The following is a 20,060-nucleotide window of genomic DNA, read 5'->3' as shown; positions in this document are numbered from 1 at the left end:
ACCTCAGTGCTGCTCCCCTGGGGTGGCCTGAGGCCCACCACTATACACAAGGGCTGCCTTCAACGTTTCTTCCTGTCTTGACCTCCCTCGGGACTCGACAGGGTGACCCTAGCACAGGGAATAAGGCCTGGCTTCTTATAGTGGCCAATAGCTATCTGTTAAATAGAAACAATGCAATGTAGTTTTTCTTTTGAGACGGGGTCTCACTCTGTTGCCCAGGCTGGAGTGCAGTGGCACAATCACTTCAGCCTTCCAAGTAGGCAGGACTAGAGGTGTGCACCACTTGGCCTAATTCAAAAAATGTCCTAGTAGAGATGGGGTCTTGCTATGCTCCCCACACTGGTCTTGAACTCCTGGGCTCAGGCAGTCTTTGCACCTTGGCTTCCAAAAGTGCCAGGATTGCAAACTTTAGCCACTGTGCCCAGCTGAAATGTCATGTTGAAATGTCAGGTTAAAATGTGAACATTTATTTAAACAAAACCAGTTGGCTGAAGGTGATGGTTCACACCTGTAATCCCAGAACTTTGGGAAGTCTTGGGGGGTCGAGGCAGGTGGATTACTTGAGGCCAGGAGTTCAAGACCAACCTAGCCAACACGGGGAAACCCTGTCTCTTAAAAAAAAATAAATATGAAAACTTGCTGGGCCTGGTGGCCCATGCCTGTAATCCCAGTGATGCAGGAGGCTGAGGCATGAGACTCACTTAAACCCTCTGGGGAGAGGTTGCATGGAGCTGAGCTTCCACTCACACTCCTGCCTGGGCAATAAAGCAAGATTTGGTCTCAAAAAACAATAAAACCTTTTCTTTAAAAATCAAAGCATCTTCCTCCTACTTGTCCTCTCATTTAATGCTTGCAACAACCCCACTGCACGGTACCTGACCTGACCGAAGGAGGTGTTGGACCACAAAGGAAGGGGATGCAGGCAACTCCCTAGTTGTTCTATGGGACCCAGGGGACAGCACTCACCTCATTTTAAAGGCACAGAGAGCCTATGCCACTCTGGGCTCCTCTCTGCAAGTGCACTATTATGAGGAAGCCCCAAGTGACCATAAAGGGTGGGGGAGAGCTGGGGGTGAGGAGCAACAGTGCTCATCCTGGAAGGAGGGGGCCAGGCTGGATTCCATCTTGGGGCAGACACACCTCCGGGCAGCTTTAGGTGCACCGTGCCTGGCAAGTGGAATCGCACCTGGCTCTCCAGGCTTGCCGTCTCCAATTCAACAAACCAGAGCCCCTACGTCCACCTTGCCTCCTCTCCACAGTGCGATGGGGTGGCCCTACTTCACGCTGGGGCCTCCCACTTATTCAGCTAATTGAAAAAGATGAAGTCTGGCACCTGCTCCTGTGCAGGCTGTCCTGGAGGGGAGTGGGTCCTGCCACCATCCTGGCTACTTACTCAAGCATGGCCCCTTGTGGCCACCCCAGGTCTCGGCAACAGCCGCACTCCTGCCCAGGCTGCTCCTCCCCCATGCTACAGGTCAGGCTGCTGTCACTCATGCCTCAGTGCACGGGGGGCCCAGGAAAACCCCTCCCAAAGACCCTGTGCAGGACCTGGCCCGCCTGATTCACAGCCGTGCCCCCAGGCAACGGGGTGAATGAATGTGTGCTCTGGGGATGGAAGAAAGCCCTGGAAAGGGAGGGAGTTGGGCACAGCCTTGGTGTAGAAATGGGGGGCAGGGGGCCACTACCAGCAAGAACAAAGGGCTGTTGTCTTCTGCAGACCCGTCCGCTCTGGCCATGCCCACATGGCTGAGCTTTACCAAGGAGCTACATCAGCCTGGGGGTATGAATGGCAATTTGAAGGTAAGGCCAGTTGCCCCGCCCTGGACATCTCGGCACATCGTGGGGAGGAGGAGGAGAATGGTGACTACCTCGCTTGGGCATTTCCCTTCAGCCTCACCGACTCCCCTTTTCTTCCTCGGTGGTTAACTGAGCACATGCTACATTCTGGGCCTGGTGTTAAGTGTGCAGCAACCCCTGTGAGAGCAACAGCTGAGGGGGACTGAGCACACGGGGCACACCAGGCCCAGCTGGAGCCCTTCACACCTGAGATTCACACACTTGATTGTATATGCACTCATGATCACCCCAGCAAGGAGTCTTGGGGGTGGCCCCCCTTTACAGATGAGTAAGCTGATGCCAGGGAGATGAAGGCGCCTGCCACATTTGCATGGCTGGGAGGAACCTCGGTGGAGACCTGAACCCAGTTCTTATACACCCACGTATTTGTGTCCCTGGGGTGCAATTTGTACTTAGGGGTAGGCCTAGCCCTGCCCTGTTCCTCCACTGCCAGGCAGAGCTCCCTGCCACCATCCCATCCGTGCCTCGGCAGCTCACTCACTGGAAGCAGTTCCTCACTCCTGTGGTCCCCCGCAGATACTGGCGCAGAGAGTCCAGAAACTCGCTCAGTTGCTCGGGGCACACGGCCATCTCCTGCCGGACCAGCTGCAGGTGCTGCCGGGCCACAGCAGGAGTCAATGTGGGGCTCCATGCCAGGCCTTCTCCCTAAAGACCCCAGGCCTTCTCCCTAAAGACCCCATCCGGCCCCCATGACCTCCCTTCCTTGGTCAAAATAAAATAACCCTCCCCGACTTTTCATTCCTACCCATGAATGTGTAAGAATGGACTACAAATGGGCTAAGAAACGACTAGAACCTCAAGAGCCCAGTCTAGAAGTAGCCCCCATAAATGGAGAAAACAGACGAGGTTCTTTACAGAGGCCCCATCCATGTCCACAGCTGCCTGCACAGGCTCCAGGGCCCGAAACACAGCACATCCACTGACAAGAAAAGCTCATAGTTGATGGACTCGGCATTTTCACATCACTGTCTGGCTGACCACTTTGCTCTAGGCCAAACTGTTTTCGGATCAAAGTCCAGGAGCCTCTGGGCCAGGTGCGGTGGCTCACGCCTGTAATCTCAGCACTTTAGGAGGCCAAGGCAGGCGGATCATGAGGTCAGGAGTTCGAGACCAGCCTGCCCAACATGGTGAAACCCTGTTGGTCTCTACTAAAAATACCAAAAAAATTAGCCAGGTGTGGTGACACGCACCTGTAATCCCAGCTACTCAGGAGGCTGAGGCAGGAGAAGCACTTGAACCCAGGAGGCAGAGGTTGCAGTGAGCCGACATCGCACCACTGCACTCCAGCCTGGGTGATAGAGCAAGACTCCGTCTCAAAAAGAAAAAAAAGGCCTGCAGGGCCTCAAGAAATAGTCGCTGAGTCAGTTCAGTGCGGTGGCTCCTGGGCCAGGGCAGGGTCTGGGGGCCAAGTGCTGAGGCTACATCTCCCCTCATGGTGGTCCCAGGCAGGGAGAGGGGGGTCAGGGGCATTGAGCCACTTGGATCTTGGCAGTCCTGGCATGGGCAGGGATGTGGTCTCAGGAGAGAGGGGGGAAGGGGCCTCACCATGTTGGTGCCATCTTCATGTGACAGGCGCTGCTGCAGGTCGAACCACAGTGCCTGAAACAATCCAGCACACACTGATGCTAGACCCAGAGCCCCACTCCGCCCCGTGGGCCACGAGCTCCGGGAGCCCTAGGGCTGTTGGGAGCTCCCAGGGACCCGGCCCTGTTGCACAGGACTGGGAGACCAACCCTAGGAAGTGGCAGAGACTCCCTCTGGTCCTGGCCTCTGCGGAGAATGGGAGGCAGAGAGGCCCAGGTGATCCACTGCAGAGGGCCTAAGGGGGACCTAGAACATGTTGCTGGGGTGAGGATGCCTTGGGAGAAGCAGCAATGGGGACTCCAGAGGCCCGAGTCCAAGATGCTGGGGTTTGCCACAATGATGAGCAACAGTCCTTAGATTCCCTGTAACTTACAATTCACCCCAAATCATAACCCCCAGCACCTCAGGGATCTAATGGGGTCAACTGTTCTCTCTGGCCTTCCCCAGGCTCTGAGCTAGATGGTTTACAAACACACAATCTTCCAGACTCCCCAGGGAAGGTGCTGCCCCACCGTAAGTTTCAGTCTCCAGGAACCACAGCTGCCTTGTTCACCCACGCCTGGTGCCTACACAGGGCCAAGCCCTCACAGATGATCAACAGTCACCGTGTCACGGCAGAGAACCCTGGCTCTGAAGGCACGAAAGCCATGTAAGCGTCAAAGCGTGGGTCTGAACCCAGTGTCTCTACCTGATGCACAGGCTCATGCTGCTGCTTCCTTTAGCTTGGGCACCCCACTAACCACCACCTCTGTGGCTATCTCTGTCCGTCCTCAATGAGGACAGACCATCTATGGGAGTCACACAGGGCACAAGTACAGCACACCGGCTAATAAGGAAAACAGCGGCAGGTGGATGAGTCTGTGCAGTCACCACCGTGACGTTCTAAATGAGCAAGGGACCTTGCACGCTCATTTTGCACTGGGCTCTGTAGTAGCTAATCCTGGCAACGGCACTGCCTTCTGGGGGCACACAGCATGAACATGCCTTGGTAAGTGGTGAAGGTGTACCTGGCAGGAACAAATCTACTTCCATGGTTTTACAAGCATACGTGAGGGGTCCTGCAGGGCTGGGGCTGGAAGAGCCATAGGAGGATGAGGAGAGGCACTATGGCCCCCGTATCTGCCCCATTCTTCTCCCAGCCAGCTGCCCCTAGGGCCTCCATCCTTCCAGCCCAGAGGCAGCTCAGGTTGGCAGATGAAGGGCGGGGCCTGAAGCCAGGCCCGCATTGGCCCCTACTGACCGCCCGGGCCAATTAGAGGCTAGGAAGGAGGACCTGGTCCCACCCCATCTCCAGGACGCCCAGGTACTCCGTGGTTACCAGACAGCCTGGTTGTTAGGGCGACGGTGCTCTAAAAATAAGCTTCAAAGAGTGTCCCTCCTGAGGCGCCCGCTGAGTTGTTATGACAACCGGGCCACGGGGTCCCCTCAGAGCCGCTCCCGCAGCCGGCTTCAGGAAGGGGGTAACTCCACCTCAGCCTCATCCCTGCAGGAGGGAAGTTTGAGCTTCCTCCCTTGGACTTCGTTCCACGTCAGCCTGTCTCCCTCGGTGCGGGGAGCCCCTTGTTCCTGCCCCCCATGAATTCCTCAGAACCCCCAAACTAAAAGTAGCAATACCCTTTACACAAAGGGTATAAAAAAATACACAAAAGTAGGAGAAACATAAAACCACCTCAATCCCAGGGTTCTGAGAGCTCAGTTACCTTGGCTGATGTGGGTATACGGGTGTGGTGCGTGCATGTGGATAGGTTTGGGTAACAGAATGCCTCATAAGAATTGCTAACATTGCTAATATTAAATGCAACCTACAGCACCGGGCCCTGTGCTAAACCACTCAGACATCATTTTGGTTCATCCTAACGACACCCCTATGAGGAAGGGGTCCCATGCCCCAGGTCATTTTCTTATCAGAGGAGGAATCTGAGCCTCAGAGAGGACAAGTCCCTGGCCCAGGCTCACACAGCTATGAAGTGGCACAACCAGAATTCTGACTGATACCGCAGCCCATCTGTCTGTAGGGCCTAAGACAAACTTTTCTTTCCACCAGATGGTCACATTGTGAGCACTCTATCCCGAGTCATGAAACATTCTCTGAAAATATTTTCTGTAAGGGCTGTGCCATTTTCTATGACCTGTGGACGTCCCACATCACACTTAATACATTTGCTACTGCTGGTCACTTCCTTCCTTGTTTCAAAACTCTCCCAAGTCATCACGTCTCTCTCTCGTCCTGGGGCTGCCTTTTGGCCAATACCTGCTCTAGCCACTTCAGAGCAAAGTCTCCTCGAAGCTAGGGCCTTGCAACACGGGACCCTGCTAACCACCCTGTATTCCTGGAGCTGCTCCTGCTGCCTACAGGTGTGCCCGACCTCCCAACACTCTCTCTCCCCAGGTGTCCCCGCTTGGGCCGGAACAACATGAGCATCCCCGGGGATTTGATCCTTAGCTTCGTCCTCGGCAGCACCACGCCCCACCTGGGGGATGTCTTTTTCATGGTTCCCTGTCCCCTCTGCAGCCCAGGCTTTCCAGGCTTAACTCTGCACTCCCTCAGGGGTTGGAAGGAGCAGAGGCGGGGTTCAGGCCAGGGCTTACTTTGCTCTCCAGCCTCCCAATCAGCTCTGCCAAGCGGCTGATCTGGGCTTCCAGACCCTCTTCCTTTGCATCCTCAGTGGCTGCGGCAGAAAAAGAGGAACACAGACTTCAGTGGTGGGCAGGGTGAGGGCTTTGCGGGGAAGCTGGCAACACCCAGCCCCTCTAGGGGCATCCAACTTGCTCCTCATCTCCCCAGTCCCTGTGAGAAGACTCTCAGAACTCCTCGGGTCCCCCGGCCGGTACCCCCACCAGGGCCCCCGCTTTCTCACCAGATGGAAGGCTCTTGCCTTGTTCCATAGCCATGAGCTTGTGGTTGGGGGCAGAGGCGGGAGTGGGGCTTCCATACCAGGTCTGTGCCACATCGTGGGTGGGTTTGCTGTGGTTCTGTCTGCAGTTTGAATGGGAACACACACACACGATGACGGTGGCTTCAGGGCCCTTACCACTTCTAGCAGCTTCAACAGGCATTTTTAAGCACCGACAGTGGACACACACATGCACAGAACTTGCATCATGGCCTTTGTTGTGACAGAGGAAGAAATGAGGTTCTTAAAGCAGGTGACTCAGCCAGGGCCACGCAGCTAGCTGGGCAGAGCTGGGATTTCAATTCAGCTCCATTCTAAGACCCCACAGCCCAGGCCTTTTCCCCCAGAGATTCAGTTCCCGGGTGAGGCTGAGCCAGGTACCCACCCCTACCCTAACAGCTCAAAGCTTTGGGACACCTGTAGAGCCCAAGCTGTGGAGTGACCAAGTCCCCCTCCCTCCCTCATGATAAGCCCATTTAATGTTTGGTGCCCTCTGGGGTGGGGAACCTGGTTTCAAGACCCGCCTCCAACACATACACATAAAAGCGGGACCTAAAGAGATACTGACGGTCGGGATGTAACAGGACAGAAACTGTGATCCTGACCTGGGCCTGGCCCCATCTCCTGGGGCTGGACACCCCTCTCCTGTGCATTCTCATGTGCATACACACCCCTGCGTGCCCTGACAGGCACAGCTAGCCACAGGCACACACAAGCGCGCGCGCACACACACACACACACACACATACACACTGCTCACCTTGCACTGTGCCCAGCACATAGCAGGGACTCAAAAAATGCTCAGTGAATGACCAAACCCTCCCATGCAAAAGGATGCTGAAAAGCTCCCTGCAGACACACATAAACACAGATACTCCCCGCAAAAGACACACAGAGTGCCCTGTGCACGGCCCCAACACCCCCTTGGTCTCTGTGCGTCACAGTCTTGGTGCATTCTGGAATTTTCTCTTGTGAACCTTGAACACTCAGCCAGGCTCTCCCCCGTGTGGAGGGAGCAAACTCGACTCCCGCCTTGGGAGGGGAGAGGCTGGCAGAGTCTTCATGGTGTCAATCATGGCTCCTCTATAAACCAGCAGGAAATTAAATGTGTCCCTCAGACCATGATGGGTTGCTCAGGGCTGCTGGGTGGTAGGGTCTGAGCCAGTAGCCTCTGCTAGAGGTGACATCCTGGGAGAGTGTCCTGGGGATGGGAAACAGGATAGTCCTCAGGGACCCACAGCCTAGAGCCAAACTAGCTGAGATTTGGGGAAGTTCGAGGGAGGGGCATGTATGGAACACAGGTATCATGACAAGCTGTCCCGTCTGACAACACCCCCAAGTAAGGTCCCACCATGGGGGCGGGTGGGCATAACTGCTGACGCATGATGGAGCTGGCCCAGTGCGGGAAGTCAGCCCTGAAAACCGTGCAGCCATAGTATCTGTTCTGCAGCAGGGGAAAAACAGCAAGTTTTTCATCAAGATAGTAACAGGAAAACTAAAGGAAATCTCAGTGTCAGCTTTTTTCACAGCAATGGCTGCTAATTCTAGGGCACCCAAGAATCACAAGACTGACCACATGTGCAGAGTTCTGGGCTCCAGTCCAGGGATTCTAGCCAGTGAGTATGGCCAGGAGCCGGGGAATCTGTATTTTAATTTTCCCAGGTGATTCACAGCAGCAAATGCTCAGATCAAACTCATCGGGAAACAGTGTCTCAGAGGGACCTTCACAGTCATATCTGATCAGGACCAGCTCTTCAACCAGAAACACACAATCAAACCCCAGTCCCCCAGCAAACCAACATCCTGGTCCTCAGGTACCTCTCTGCCTGGAAAACTGAGGGCTCAATCGAGCTTGGGTGCCAACACCTGGCTGTTTCCCTCATCTGTTTGCATTTTCTCTTTTTCTTCTGTGTCAAGCACATCAGCTGTTCCGGGAAGAACTGAGCAAAGAGGGGTTTGTCTCAACTTGAAACAGCAAATGGAGGTGGCGGGCGGTGCTCGTGGTCCCCAGGGGGCTGAGACTGCTGAGCCAGGAGAATGCCGCTCCTCTCTAAATGCCAGGTCACAGCCCTAAAACAGCATCCACCGCCTAGGAGGGGACCTCAGATGCATTCCCATGGTTCCAAGCACACAAACAAGGCCCAAAACAAGACCAAATATCGTGAGAAAGCCACTCTGCTTTCATGTCTCTTTCAGTCCTCCTGAGAAAAGTCTCAATTGCTACTACTGTCTTCAACACCTCTCTGGTTTCCCAGTCTCTCTTTTTAACAGAGAGGTGGCAAGCCTCAGGATTCAAGCTGCATCCTCAGCAATGACAGGTGCTTATTTTTACAGTTACTTCACTTACGGCATGTGATACCCAGAGCACAGTTATAACCATACGCCATTTCCTAAACTGCTTTCTAATTTTCAAAAGTGGGCTGGGGTGCGGTGGCTCCTGCCTGTAATCCCAGCCCTTTGGGAGACTGAGACAGCAGGATTGCTGAGACCAGGAGTTTGAGAACAGCCTGGCCAACATGGCGAGACCCCATCTCTACAAAAAAAAAAAAAAAAAAAAATGCTGGGTATGGTGGGACTACGTGCCTGTAGTCCCAGCTCCTTGGGAGGCTGAGGTGGGAGAGTTGCTTGAACCTGAGTTGGAGATTGCAGTCAGCCACAGTGGTGCCACTGTACTCCAGCCTGGGGGACACAGCGAGATCCTGGGTTGAAAAATAAAATAAGGCCGGGCTCCATGGCTCAAGCCTGCTATCCCAGCACTTGGAGGCCTAGGCGGGTGGATCACCCTCAAGACCAGCCTGGCCAACATGGTGAAACACCATCTCTACTGAAAATACAAAACTTAGCTGGGCGTGTGGTGGCGGGCACCTGTAATCCCAGCTACTAGGGAGGCTGAGGCAGGAGAATCGCTTGAACCTGGGAGGCAGAGGTTGCAGTGAGCTGAGATCTCGCCACTGCACTCCAGCCTGGGTGACAGAGCAAGACTCAGTCTCAAAAAAAAAGAAAAGAAAAGAGAAAAGCAAATAGAAAAAGAAAAAAGAATGAATGAGAGAGAGAGAAAGAGAGAGAGAGAAAGAGATATTTTCTCTTTCTAGCCTATTGGCTAGCTGCGGTGGCTCACACCAATCCCAGCACTTTGGGAGGCTAAGGCAGGTGGATCACGTGAGGCCAGGAGTTCAAGACCAGCCTGGCCAACATGACAAAACCCCGTCTCTACTAAAAATACAAAAATCAGCCAGGCATGGTGTTACACATCTGCAGTCCCAGCTACTCAGGAGGCTGAGGCATGAGAATTGCTTGAACCCAGGGAGAGAGAGGTTGTAGTGAGCCAAGATCACGCCACTGCACTCCTGGGCGACAGAGCGAAACTTATTGTCTAAAATAAAAAAAAATAAAAATAAAACGTCGGCCAAACAACAGAATAGTTCTGCATAAACAGTAAGTAGTATGTGGATGCGACAAAACAAATTAGAGTCTGGGAAATGGTGTCTTCACTGTATTAATAAATATGTACACCAGACATTCTCCTGAGCATTTACTATCTCATTCAATCCTTGCAGTGGCTGAGGTTTTAGGTATATAATTGTGCCTATATTACATAATGGAGCACCAAAGGCACAGAGAGCTGTGGCAACCTGTCCAAGGTCACCCAGCTCTTAGGTACACAGACACCCCCACCGAGCAGCAGGTGGGCACGTGCGCATGCATGGCATACCCCCGTGGGACCCTGCAGTTGTCTCAGAGACTCACCGGAGCTGGCTGGTCTGTTCCTCGATGGCCTCCACCGCACTCTCCACTGAGCTCAGCAGCGACTGGATCTGATTGGCCGTCTCCTTCAGGAGGAAGCGGGTCACAAACTGGTCCACATTGCTCCCGCCCTCATATACCTGTGGAGGGAAGAGAAGAGGCACTGAGCGGAAAGGGGTGGGAGGGAAATTGGAGGTGGGGTCTAGCACAGGAGTCGGGGGAAAGCTGGTGCTGGTGAATTTGCTTTGCAAAGGGAAGGGAGGACCCCACGGCCTCCTGGGGTCCACTCTTAAGAGGCTGTAGCGTTTCCAATGCAGAGGCTAGAGGTTTAGAGACCAAATTTGAACCCTGGCTTCACCACTTACTAGCTCTGTGACCTCTCCGAGTATCATGGGGTCACTAAAGTATCTATCTTACAAGGTTACAGTAAAGATTAAACGGCAACATGTGTATAAAATGCTCTGCACAGGGCCTCCTGCCACACAGCAAAGACTCAATCAACAGTAGGTGCTACAAAATAGATGACGGTGATGGTGGCAGTGATAGTGACTGGTGGTTTTGTTCTTGCTGTGACAAGGATAATGATCAGGCAAGAAGAATCCACGACCTTCCCTCCCTCCTTCTTCCTCCAAGGAGGATTCCTAGGGCTCCTGGATCTCCAGGCTGCTACTAAGGAAAACCACAAAACGGAATCAAAAGCAGCTCAAGGGAGAAAGTGCCCGGGGCTTAGTAATGAAAAGGAGGCGGCCAGAGAGGAGCCTGGGGGGAATCAGAGAGGAGTCTCAGCGGAGCTCTGGGGAAAAGACGGAAAAGAGAGTTTTCTCCAAGTTTTGCTCTGTGGTGTGGAACAGAATTTCCACCTCTGTCCTGAGATTCTGCAATGACATTTCTCAAGGCTTTTGGATACAGTGGAGATGCTTTGGGCTGCAAAGACTTCACAGCAGAAGGGAGAAGGCTTATCCACGTCGCTCAAGGACGAGGTGATGAAAATGATGCTGTGTTGGGGGGTCCTGGGTCTCCCAAACCCTGCCCTGCGCCTTCCCGAGCCACCTGCGCCAGGCACCTTGGAATTCTGCCCAGTCCCTGGCAAGGCAAGGAAAAACAGGGCTCTCAAGGAAAGCAAATTACACCATCCATCACTCTGACTGGGAATTAATCAGCAATAATTGCACAATGGGAAACACGGCTGACAGACAGACTGAGAAACAGAGGAGGAGGAGGGGCACATGAGAAGACAGCTAAGGCATGGTGGAGGTGGGTGACCCACCCCGAGCCGACGGCCAGACCAGAGCCTGCTGGGGACAGACCCTGACAGAGTACACGGCCAAAAGGATGTCAGGTTCTTATAGCCTGGCAGGTTCCTGCAGCCGGATAAATGGCAATGACCAAAACCACACATGATCCAGTGATCAACAGACTCCGGACACGCAAATGGCCAAAAATGGACAAGAAGACATAACTTGCTAAAATATTTAAACACAAATAAAAAGGCTGCTAGAAGTGATGAGCAGAAAAATGGGCTGAAGTGTGTTAAAAGCACCTGGACCACTGACTGAAGATGTGGTCAGGGATCAGTAAGTGTTACTGGTTAGCTGAATTCCAAAGAAGACAAGTTATTTTCCAGGGAGTAAAAAATGAAGCTTTTCCTGATTTCTCTTCCACGACAATTCCCACACCTAAAGATACAATCCCAGATTTGACACGGGGATACACGTGCCTATTTGTTACATGAGTATATTACATAATGGTGGGGGACTGAGCTTGCCTCAGACAGGACACCAGCTCCCTAGACTCCACAGGGAAAGGCTCAGGTGGAGAAATTTTGCATCCAGTGGACAAGTTACTCATCTGCAGAACAACGGGGAGATCTCCAGAAACCTGCGAATTTCTGCAGTTTTACCAAATGAGCACCTTGTCTGCAAACAATGCTTAAGAATTTGTCCTAAGTCATCTGGGCTTGAATTAGAGAGAGTTCTTCATATGGGGAAGCTGTGAAAAGAATTAACAGCGATCACTCAAATTAAACATTCAGGTTACAGAAGTTAGGAAATAAAAACATGAACCACTAATGGTTTAATTTCAATATACTGCATTCAGTCAATAAAGCATAGGGAAAAAAAAAGCCTAAAATCTTAAAAATTGTTTTTATTCCCAAAGGGAAGAGAAAGTGTTTATTAGCTAAATATAAAAATAGGATTAAGAATCTTAATAATAATGTATTTTTTTAAAGTAACTAATAAAGTGAAAACGAGGAATTCTACATTCCAAATCATAATCCATGATAGAAACAGGGTAGACCACCAAAAGGTAAAATGTAAAAGAGATGAAGAAAGCATAAAAAAAGGGAAGAATAAAACACAACACTCAGACCGAATAAAACAATCATAATAAAAAAGGCAGCCCGAATTCCCTTATATGAAGACACAGTCCGGCCAGGTGCAGTGGCTCACGCCTGTAATCCCAGCACTTTGGGAGGCCAAGGCGGGCGGATCACGAGGTCAGGAGATCGAGACCATCCTGGCTAACACAGTGAAATCCCATCTCTACTAAAAACACAAAAAATTAGCCGGGTGAGGTGGCAGGCGCCTGCAGTCCCAGCTACTCGGGAGGCTGAGGCAGGAGAATGGCGTGAACCCCCGGGGGTGGAGCCTGCAGTGAGCTGAGATCACACCACTGCACCCCAGCCTGGGCGACAGCGAGACACTGTCTGGAAAAAAAAAAAATAAAAAAAAAGACACAGTCCTAGATCTGATTAAACAAGGTCCATCAGAAGTGCACCTAAACCAAAATGGCACAAAGGACTTATAAAGAAAAGCCTGTGTAAAGATTCAGTAACCAACTGTGATTGAATGAACAGGATAAGGTGCAGTATCACTATCAAGTTAGAATTTAAATGAGACAGTACTGCCCAAGAAAGGTAGGAATATAATGATAAATGGCATGAAGTTATAACAAAGATGTGCCATTATTAAATCTTTATGTACTGACAGTGATACAGCTACGGGGACTTTGATGCTTACAGCCATCTTATATAGCCATTTTGCTATGTATCAAGGGCTATAAACTGCTCAGATTCTTTAACTCAGCAATTCCCCAACTCTGATAAAGTATCCTCAAGAAATAGTGCAAAACAGGGACAACTATGTTCGCCACAAGGTATTAAATACATATTACTCATAATGCAAACACTTGGAAATAATCTAATATACCTAACAAAAGAGGAAAAATAAGTACATTAAAATATTTTAAATGATGCTTTTGAAGTGTTTTAATAACATAAGGAAAATGTTAAAATATTAGGTAAAAAGAGCAGGAAATAGATTTTTGTAGACAGATTATAAATTTAAGAAATACACATAAAAAAGGCTAAAGGTAATAATCTAAAATGTTACCAGTGGTCAGGGATAGTGGGAATTAGAAGTGATTTGAATTTTATTTATACTTTACTCCCTAAATTTTGCATATCAACTACGTACCATTATATAACAAAAATACTGTAACCAAAGTCTATATGCATCAAACAACATGGCTAAAAATATAGAAAGGAAAACCATTAGAAACACAAAGATTTAATAACAAAACACAATTTAGTATGAGAAATTAGCTAACCACTGTCCCACAGAACAGATACATTAGATAATAATAAATAAGGACGCAAAGGGCGCTGTTAGAAAGAATAGTCAACGTCTTTGAACTGGGCACAAACAACTCCTGGGTTTCTTGTTTTTCTAAGTTTACTATTTTTTCTAGTTTATCTAAGTCTTTCCTTATTCAGGAGCTACTTTGTTTTGTTTTCCAACATTGATTTATTTGAAAGATGGATCTGAGAACTTGTTAAAGGAGGGAAGCAGAGGACAGAAAGTTGGGTTTTATGTTTTATTATTTTTATTTCAGATTCAGAGGGTACTTGTGCCTGTTTGTTACACGGGTATGTCATGGTGGGGGTTGAGTTTCTAGTGTACCCATCACCCACATATTGAACACTGTACCTATGAGGTAATGTTTCAACCCTAACCCCACTCCTACCCTCCCTGGAGCAACTTTTAAAACTCTGTGGATGTAGACCATTTATAATAATTCAAAGAGTTCTCTTCTGGCTGGGCATGGTGGCTTATGCCTGTAATTCCAGCACTTAAACAGGCCAAGGTGGGAGACGATTGCTTGAGCCCAGGAGTTTGCGACTAGTCTAAGCAACATAGGGAAACCGTGTCTCTACCAAAAAAAAAAAAAAATTAGCCGGGGGATAGTGGCACCCACCTGTGTTCCCAGCTACTTGGAAGGCTGAGGTGGGAAGATCGCTTGGGTCTGGGAGGTTGAGGCTGCAGTGAGTAATGACTGTGCCACTGTACTCCAGCCTTGGCATCACAACAAGACCCTGTCTTTATCTCTTCCACAGAAATGCACAGGAATTTTGTCTGGCACTCTCCACAGGGCAATTAGTTGTTGCCCTGGGATAGTGACCATTCATGCATTTATTCACCAATTGATTTCGGAATTGCTATTTACCTATGTAAAAATGCACAAGTTCTTTCAATTCTCCTTTGAGCCAGTTCCAACATCTTACTGATTCTCATATTGAGTTAAATAAAATCTTTGGGCTGGGTGCAGTGGCTTACGCCTGTAATCCCAGCACTTTGGGAGACTGAGGCGGGTGGAACACCTGAGGTCAGGAGTTCAAGACCAGCCTGGCCAACAGGATGAAAACTCGTCTCTACTAAAAACACAAAAATTAGCCGGGCGTGGTGGTGCATGACTGTAATCCCAGCTACTCGGGAGGCTGAGGCTGAAGAATCGCTTTAACCCGGGAAGCAGAGGCTGCACTAAGCTGAGATCATGCCATTGCACTCCAGCCTGGGCAACGAGAGAGAAGCTCTGTATCCCCCGGCCCAAAAAAAAAAAAAGAAAAAATATTTGATGTGTGCATTTTAATACTTGCAGAAGAGACATAATTTTACCTTTAAAAAAGTGCCTCTTAGCAGCACATATTTCATAACAAAGAAAGGATAGCTGTTTTCAAATCTGATAATTCTGCAAGCACAATCCACATCATCTTAAGCATTCATGAGGTAGTTATAAAAACAAACACAAATGTAATGGAAAAATCTCAGTACATTAAAAAATAGGGTAGCAACCTTTCTGGTCATTCAGTTTTATCTTAATACAATGAACTGAAAAATAAATGAGAACATAACAGGCTGCTCAAAGAACAGAGAGGATGAAAATAATACACATTAACATCTGTGACTGCTATGGGAACATCAACAGTAATTTTTTTTTTTTTTCTGAGATGGAGACTCACTCTTGTTGCCCAGGCTGGAGTGCAGTAGGGCAGTCTTGGCTCATTGCAACCTCCACCTAGGATCAAGTGATTCTCCTGCCTCAGTCTCCCAAGTAGCTGTGATTACACGCACCTGCCACCATGCCCAGCTAATTTTTGTATTTTTAGTAGAGATGGGGTTTCACCATGTTGGCCAGGCTGGTCTTGAACTCCTGACTTCGTGATCCACCTGCCTCGGCCTCCCAAAGTGCTGGGATTACAGGCATGAACCACCACACCTGGCAGTAATTTTTTTTTTTTTTTTTTTTTTGAGACAGAGATTTGCTCCTGTTGTCCAGGCTGGAGGGCAATGGCACGGTCTCCACTCACTGCAACCTCCACCTCCCAGGTTCAAGTGATTCTCCTGCCTCAGCCTCCCAAGTAGCTGGGATTACAGGCACCTGCCACCACGCCCGGCTAATTTTTGTATTTTTAGTACAGACAGGGTTTCACCCTGTTGGCCATGCTGGTCTTGAACTCCTGACCTCAGGTGATCTGCCCGCCCTGGCCTCCCAAAGTGCTGGGATAACAGGCATGACCCACGGCACCCAGCCCCTATCAAAAGTAAATTTAAAAAATTTCAACATTATCAAAAAAAGTAAGCATTCCATTTCACATATGAAAAAGAACAGCAAAAACAACAAACCTAAAGTTATAAGACGGAGGAAATAATAATGATAGGAGCTATAAATAAATGAGAAAACATGTCATGAAATTTAAATAAATGTGCCAGGAGCTTGTTATTTGAAACAGCTAATTAAAACAGGCAAAACTGTCAAATAGAAGGTTTTAAAATGTAGAAAAATAGGAGAAACTTAAGATGTGAGCTAAAGCAGCACATTTTATTTTTTTATTTTTGAGAGACAGGGTTTCTCTTGTCGCCCAAGCTGGGGTGCAGTGGCATGCTGTGCCTCATTGCAGCCTCGACCTCCAAGGCTCCAGAGATCCTCCCACTTCAGCCTTCCAAGGAGGTGGGAACTACAGGCACATCCCACCATGCTCCGCTAATTTTGTTTTGTTTTGTTTTTGGTAGAAACGGGGTCCCACTATGTTGCCCAGGGTGGTCTTGAACTTCTGGGCTCAAGCGATCCTCCCGCCTTGGCCTCCCAAAGTGCTGGAATTACAGGCGTGAGCCACCCTGAGTGGCAGCAGATCTTTTATTGAACTTAATCTGCATTAAGTGCCTGCTTGTGTCAAACAATGTTTTAGGTTTTTAAAAATAATCATAAAACATTCTATGTATGACTGATTGTAAAAAAGACTATGCCCAGGGCAGTTTTGTTTAAAAATATTCGGCCGGGCGCGGTGGCTCATGCCTGTAATCCCAGCACTTTGGGAGGCCGAGGTGGGCGGATCACGAGGTCAGGAGATGGAGACCATCCTGACAACACAGTGAAACCCTGTCTCTACTAAAAACACAAAAAATTAGCCGGGCGTGGTGACGGGCACCTGTAGTCCCAGCTACTCAGGAGGCTGAGGCAGCAGAATGGCCTGAAGCCAGGAGGCGGAGCTTGCAGTGAGCCGGGATTGTGCCACTGCACTCCAGCCTGGGCGACAGAGCGAGACTCTGTCAAAAATAAATAAATAAATAAATAAATGAATAAATAAAATTTTTTATATATATATATTTTTTTACAATAGACAAGTGAAAAAGTTGACTAAAAGTAGGGATGACCTTAAAATAACTATGAAAATAATCGCCTCCCCTGTTTAACACCGAGACCCAAGACTTATGGATAAATTCTATTTTTATGTAGAAAAATGATTCTATGTTAGAGAAGCTGATTCATACACAGAACACATTCAAAACCACCTCACAAAATCATTCCCAAGCTATCATCCGATCTCCATTCCCAATAGACACAGAGACAAAATTCTTGGCTCATGACAAGGACTCAGTAATGTGATAAAAGAATAATACACCAATTAGGGTTTATCACAGGGAGCGAAGGATTCTTCAATTTGAGGCAATCTAAAAATAGCATCCACCCCATCAATAGCTTAGGGGAAAAAAAAATCATATGATCATTTAAAAATACCAAAAGGCATTTGAAAAAATTCACTACCACCCTCCTAAGACAAAATGGAACAAAGAGAAAGCAAAAATATTTCTCCAACCTGCTGACGAGGATTCTAAAACAAGAGCTGGTATTAATATGATAATCAGCAGAGAAGTACTAGAGATGCACTCGAAAATCAGGAGCCAAACAAGCATGCCTGGGCGTGCCCCGCCACGATGTTTTAGAACATGAGGGAAATGCCACAGGATACGCAGGGAAGCGAGAGGGGCACGTGTTAGAATGCGGATACAAAGGCACTCTTAATAACTGATGCTATGGCTTCACAAAAGCAAACAGCACATACGAGAAAAGCATTCAAAACAACCACTGACAAGCTGCATTTCTACAAACAAAAACCAGTTAGGAAATAGGCAAGCAAAAGAAATGCCAATCACATCACACCTGTAATCCCAGCACTTTGGAGGCCGAGGCAGGCGGATCACCTGAGGTCAGGAGTTTGAGACCAGCCTGGCCAACATGGTGAAACCTCGTCTCTACTAAAAATAGAAAAATTACCCAGGAGTGGTGGCAGGCGCCTGTAGTCCCAGCTACTCGGGAGGCAGGAGAATCACTCAAACCCAGGAGGCAGAGGTTGCAGTGAGTATCACCGCACTCCAGCCTGGACAACAGAGTGAGACTCTGTCTCAAAAAAAAAAAAAAAAAAAAAGGAAAAAGAAAAAAAAAAAGAAATGCCAATCACGGATGCAACAACCTATCATCACCACGACTGCCAAGAAAACCACCAAAGACCACCCCTGACATCATACGCATATGACTTCCAAGAGCAAGATCTTTAAAACCAGTCTAACTGGCATCAGTACACACTGATGGAGAACTCTGTTATGTTCCTGAAAAGTCTGACTAAAGACCAAGACGCAACCATGGATGTTATGAATGCCTCACAGCATGGCGAGGACATGGGCCCCTTCTAAGGTGAGAAAACCGAGGCTCAAGGAGGTGGTTTCCATTTCCCAGGGTCACCTGTGAGCATATGGTGACCTCACACAACCTGTTTGGAGCAGAGGTGGGGTTGCCACCCTTGTCTGGGTGACTCAGAAGCCTGGGATCTTTCCACGCTACCTTCTAATCCATCGCCTGTACCTTGATACTTTGCGATATCAAACGATATTCTACAAAGATTAATACTTGAAGGGAGCAGGTCTTACAAGGTATTAAAACATACTCTAAAACAGCAAGACTCAAAACAGCATGGTACTGGGACAGAAATGGAAATGTGGAATCGTGGAGGCTCAGAATGAGGCCCAACTATTTTTAGATATATGGCAAAACAGAGACTCTCTAATACATGGCGGTCACTAACTGAGAAGCATAGGAAAATTGCACAGAATGGGTTTTAACATCTGGCTGAGCATACAGTAGGAGCGTACTGATACAAAGCAGCAGATGTCTTCGCTCCATGCTTGGTCCTGCATGCTCAATAGCTCAGAGGCCTTACTTTGCTCAATCTCTGAAGGACTTCATAATGCATAAGGTGGATGTCTCCATTTCACAGATGGAGAAACAGGCACAGAAAGGGAAATGACCAGCTCAGATCCTTCAGCCAGGTTTGGCTGGCTTTATCAGCTAAGTTCCCCGGCCTCAACCGGCAGACAGGGCTGGGCTTTTCTGGGCTCCCACAGCTCAGGGTGCTGCTGGCTGCTGCCTCAAGCACCTGTGTGTCCCTCACCCTTGCACGCTCCCAGTCCCCTCACCGTGGGCCTGGACCGGTGCGCCCGATGGCTGCTCTCCGTTCCTGGTTGACTGACTGTCCAGTTGCCTCCTGGGTGTGCCTGGAGTCTCATGCTGCACTCCCATGCCTCTTGCCAGGTCCCTGACTCAGTTTCCCCACTCATCCCAGCCAGCAGCTATGGCTGTCTGGCTGTGACTCTGTTGAGTTCACCTTTGTGAGTCTCTGTTTCCATAGCTGTGAGATACTGGAGGTGATAGCAACCACCCATAGGGTTGCCGTGAGGATTAAAGCAGGTGCTGAGCATGGAGAACCTGATATGGGGCCGGGTTCAGATGCATGAACCACCACCCCCCGCCCCACCCCGCCCCCGCTTCCAGTCTTGTAAGCCCGCCCTGGAGGGTATGACACCTGTCTGGGTAGCCCTTAAGGGTACAGGGTGATTGCGGTCACCCTTTCTAAGACCCCAGCCCAGGAGCAGACCTGACTCCGGGAAAATGCCTCCTGCTCCCAACCAGAGCCATTCACCAAGCCATTCCATCCCCTTCCCAGTTTATCGCAGCTGCTTGAAAGAGGCCCAGGCAAAGCCCACCCCTGAAATAGGCCTCCCTGGCGCCCGTCTTCAAAAATCCAGGCATCCTTAGGCAACGGTGGAAGTGAAGCAGCACTGGAGCCCTGAACCCCAGGGGGCCACCTACACCCACTGACCTTCTTGGTATAGCCCATGGCCTTCAGGACAGAGTGATTCAAGGTCTCCAGGGAGGCCAGGACGTCCTCATAGTCACCCATGTGGTCCACAAAGTAATCTGGGGAAGGAAAGGCAAAGGTCAGGGGTCACAGGTCCTGCCCCTCCCACTCAGCACTCCTGCACCTCCCACCTGCGCTAACCCCAGCCACCCCTGCCTCAGGCCCTTCTC

At 49.5% G+C, this 20,060-nt stretch overlaps 1 protein-coding gene across 4 annotated transcripts in view; it reads right to left on the bottom strand.

The window, feature by feature from the left end:
* Nucleotides 1-20,060, bottom strand: part of NECAB2 (N-terminal EF-hand calcium binding protein 2) — a 34,336-nt gene that overhangs the window by 2,096 nt on the left and 12,180 nt on the right. For 3 of the 4 annotated variants that reach the window (XM_055299732.2, XM_055299735.2, XM_055299734.2), the window contains 6 exons: nt 19,852-19,949; nt 10,083-10,219; nt 6,300-6,418; nt 6,031-6,110; nt 3,403-3,456; nt 2,339-2,451 (listed from right to left, as the gene is read on the bottom strand). In XM_055299732.2, coding sequence (XP_055155707.1) covers nt 2,339-2,451; nt 3,403-3,456; nt 6,031-6,110; nt 6,300-6,418; nt 10,083-10,219; nt 19,852-19,949 — 601 coding nt within the window. The remainder of the gene's footprint in view (nt 1-2,338; nt 2,452-3,402; nt 3,457-6,030; nt 6,111-6,299; nt 6,419-10,082; nt 10,220-19,851; nt 19,950-20,060) is intronic. The other variant, XM_055299733.2, reaches the window with a different exon arrangement.

Source organism: Symphalangus syndactylus, chromosome 11 (assembly GCF_028878055.3).
Source record: "Symphalangus syndactylus isolate Jambi chromosome 11, NHGRI_mSymSyn1-v2.1_pri, whole genome shotgun sequence".
In the NCBI taxonomy this organism is placed as follows: Eukaryota; Metazoa; Chordata; class Mammalia; order Primates; family Hylobatidae; genus Symphalangus; species Symphalangus syndactylus.
This window is presented reverse-complemented; position numbering and strand designations above follow the sequence as displayed.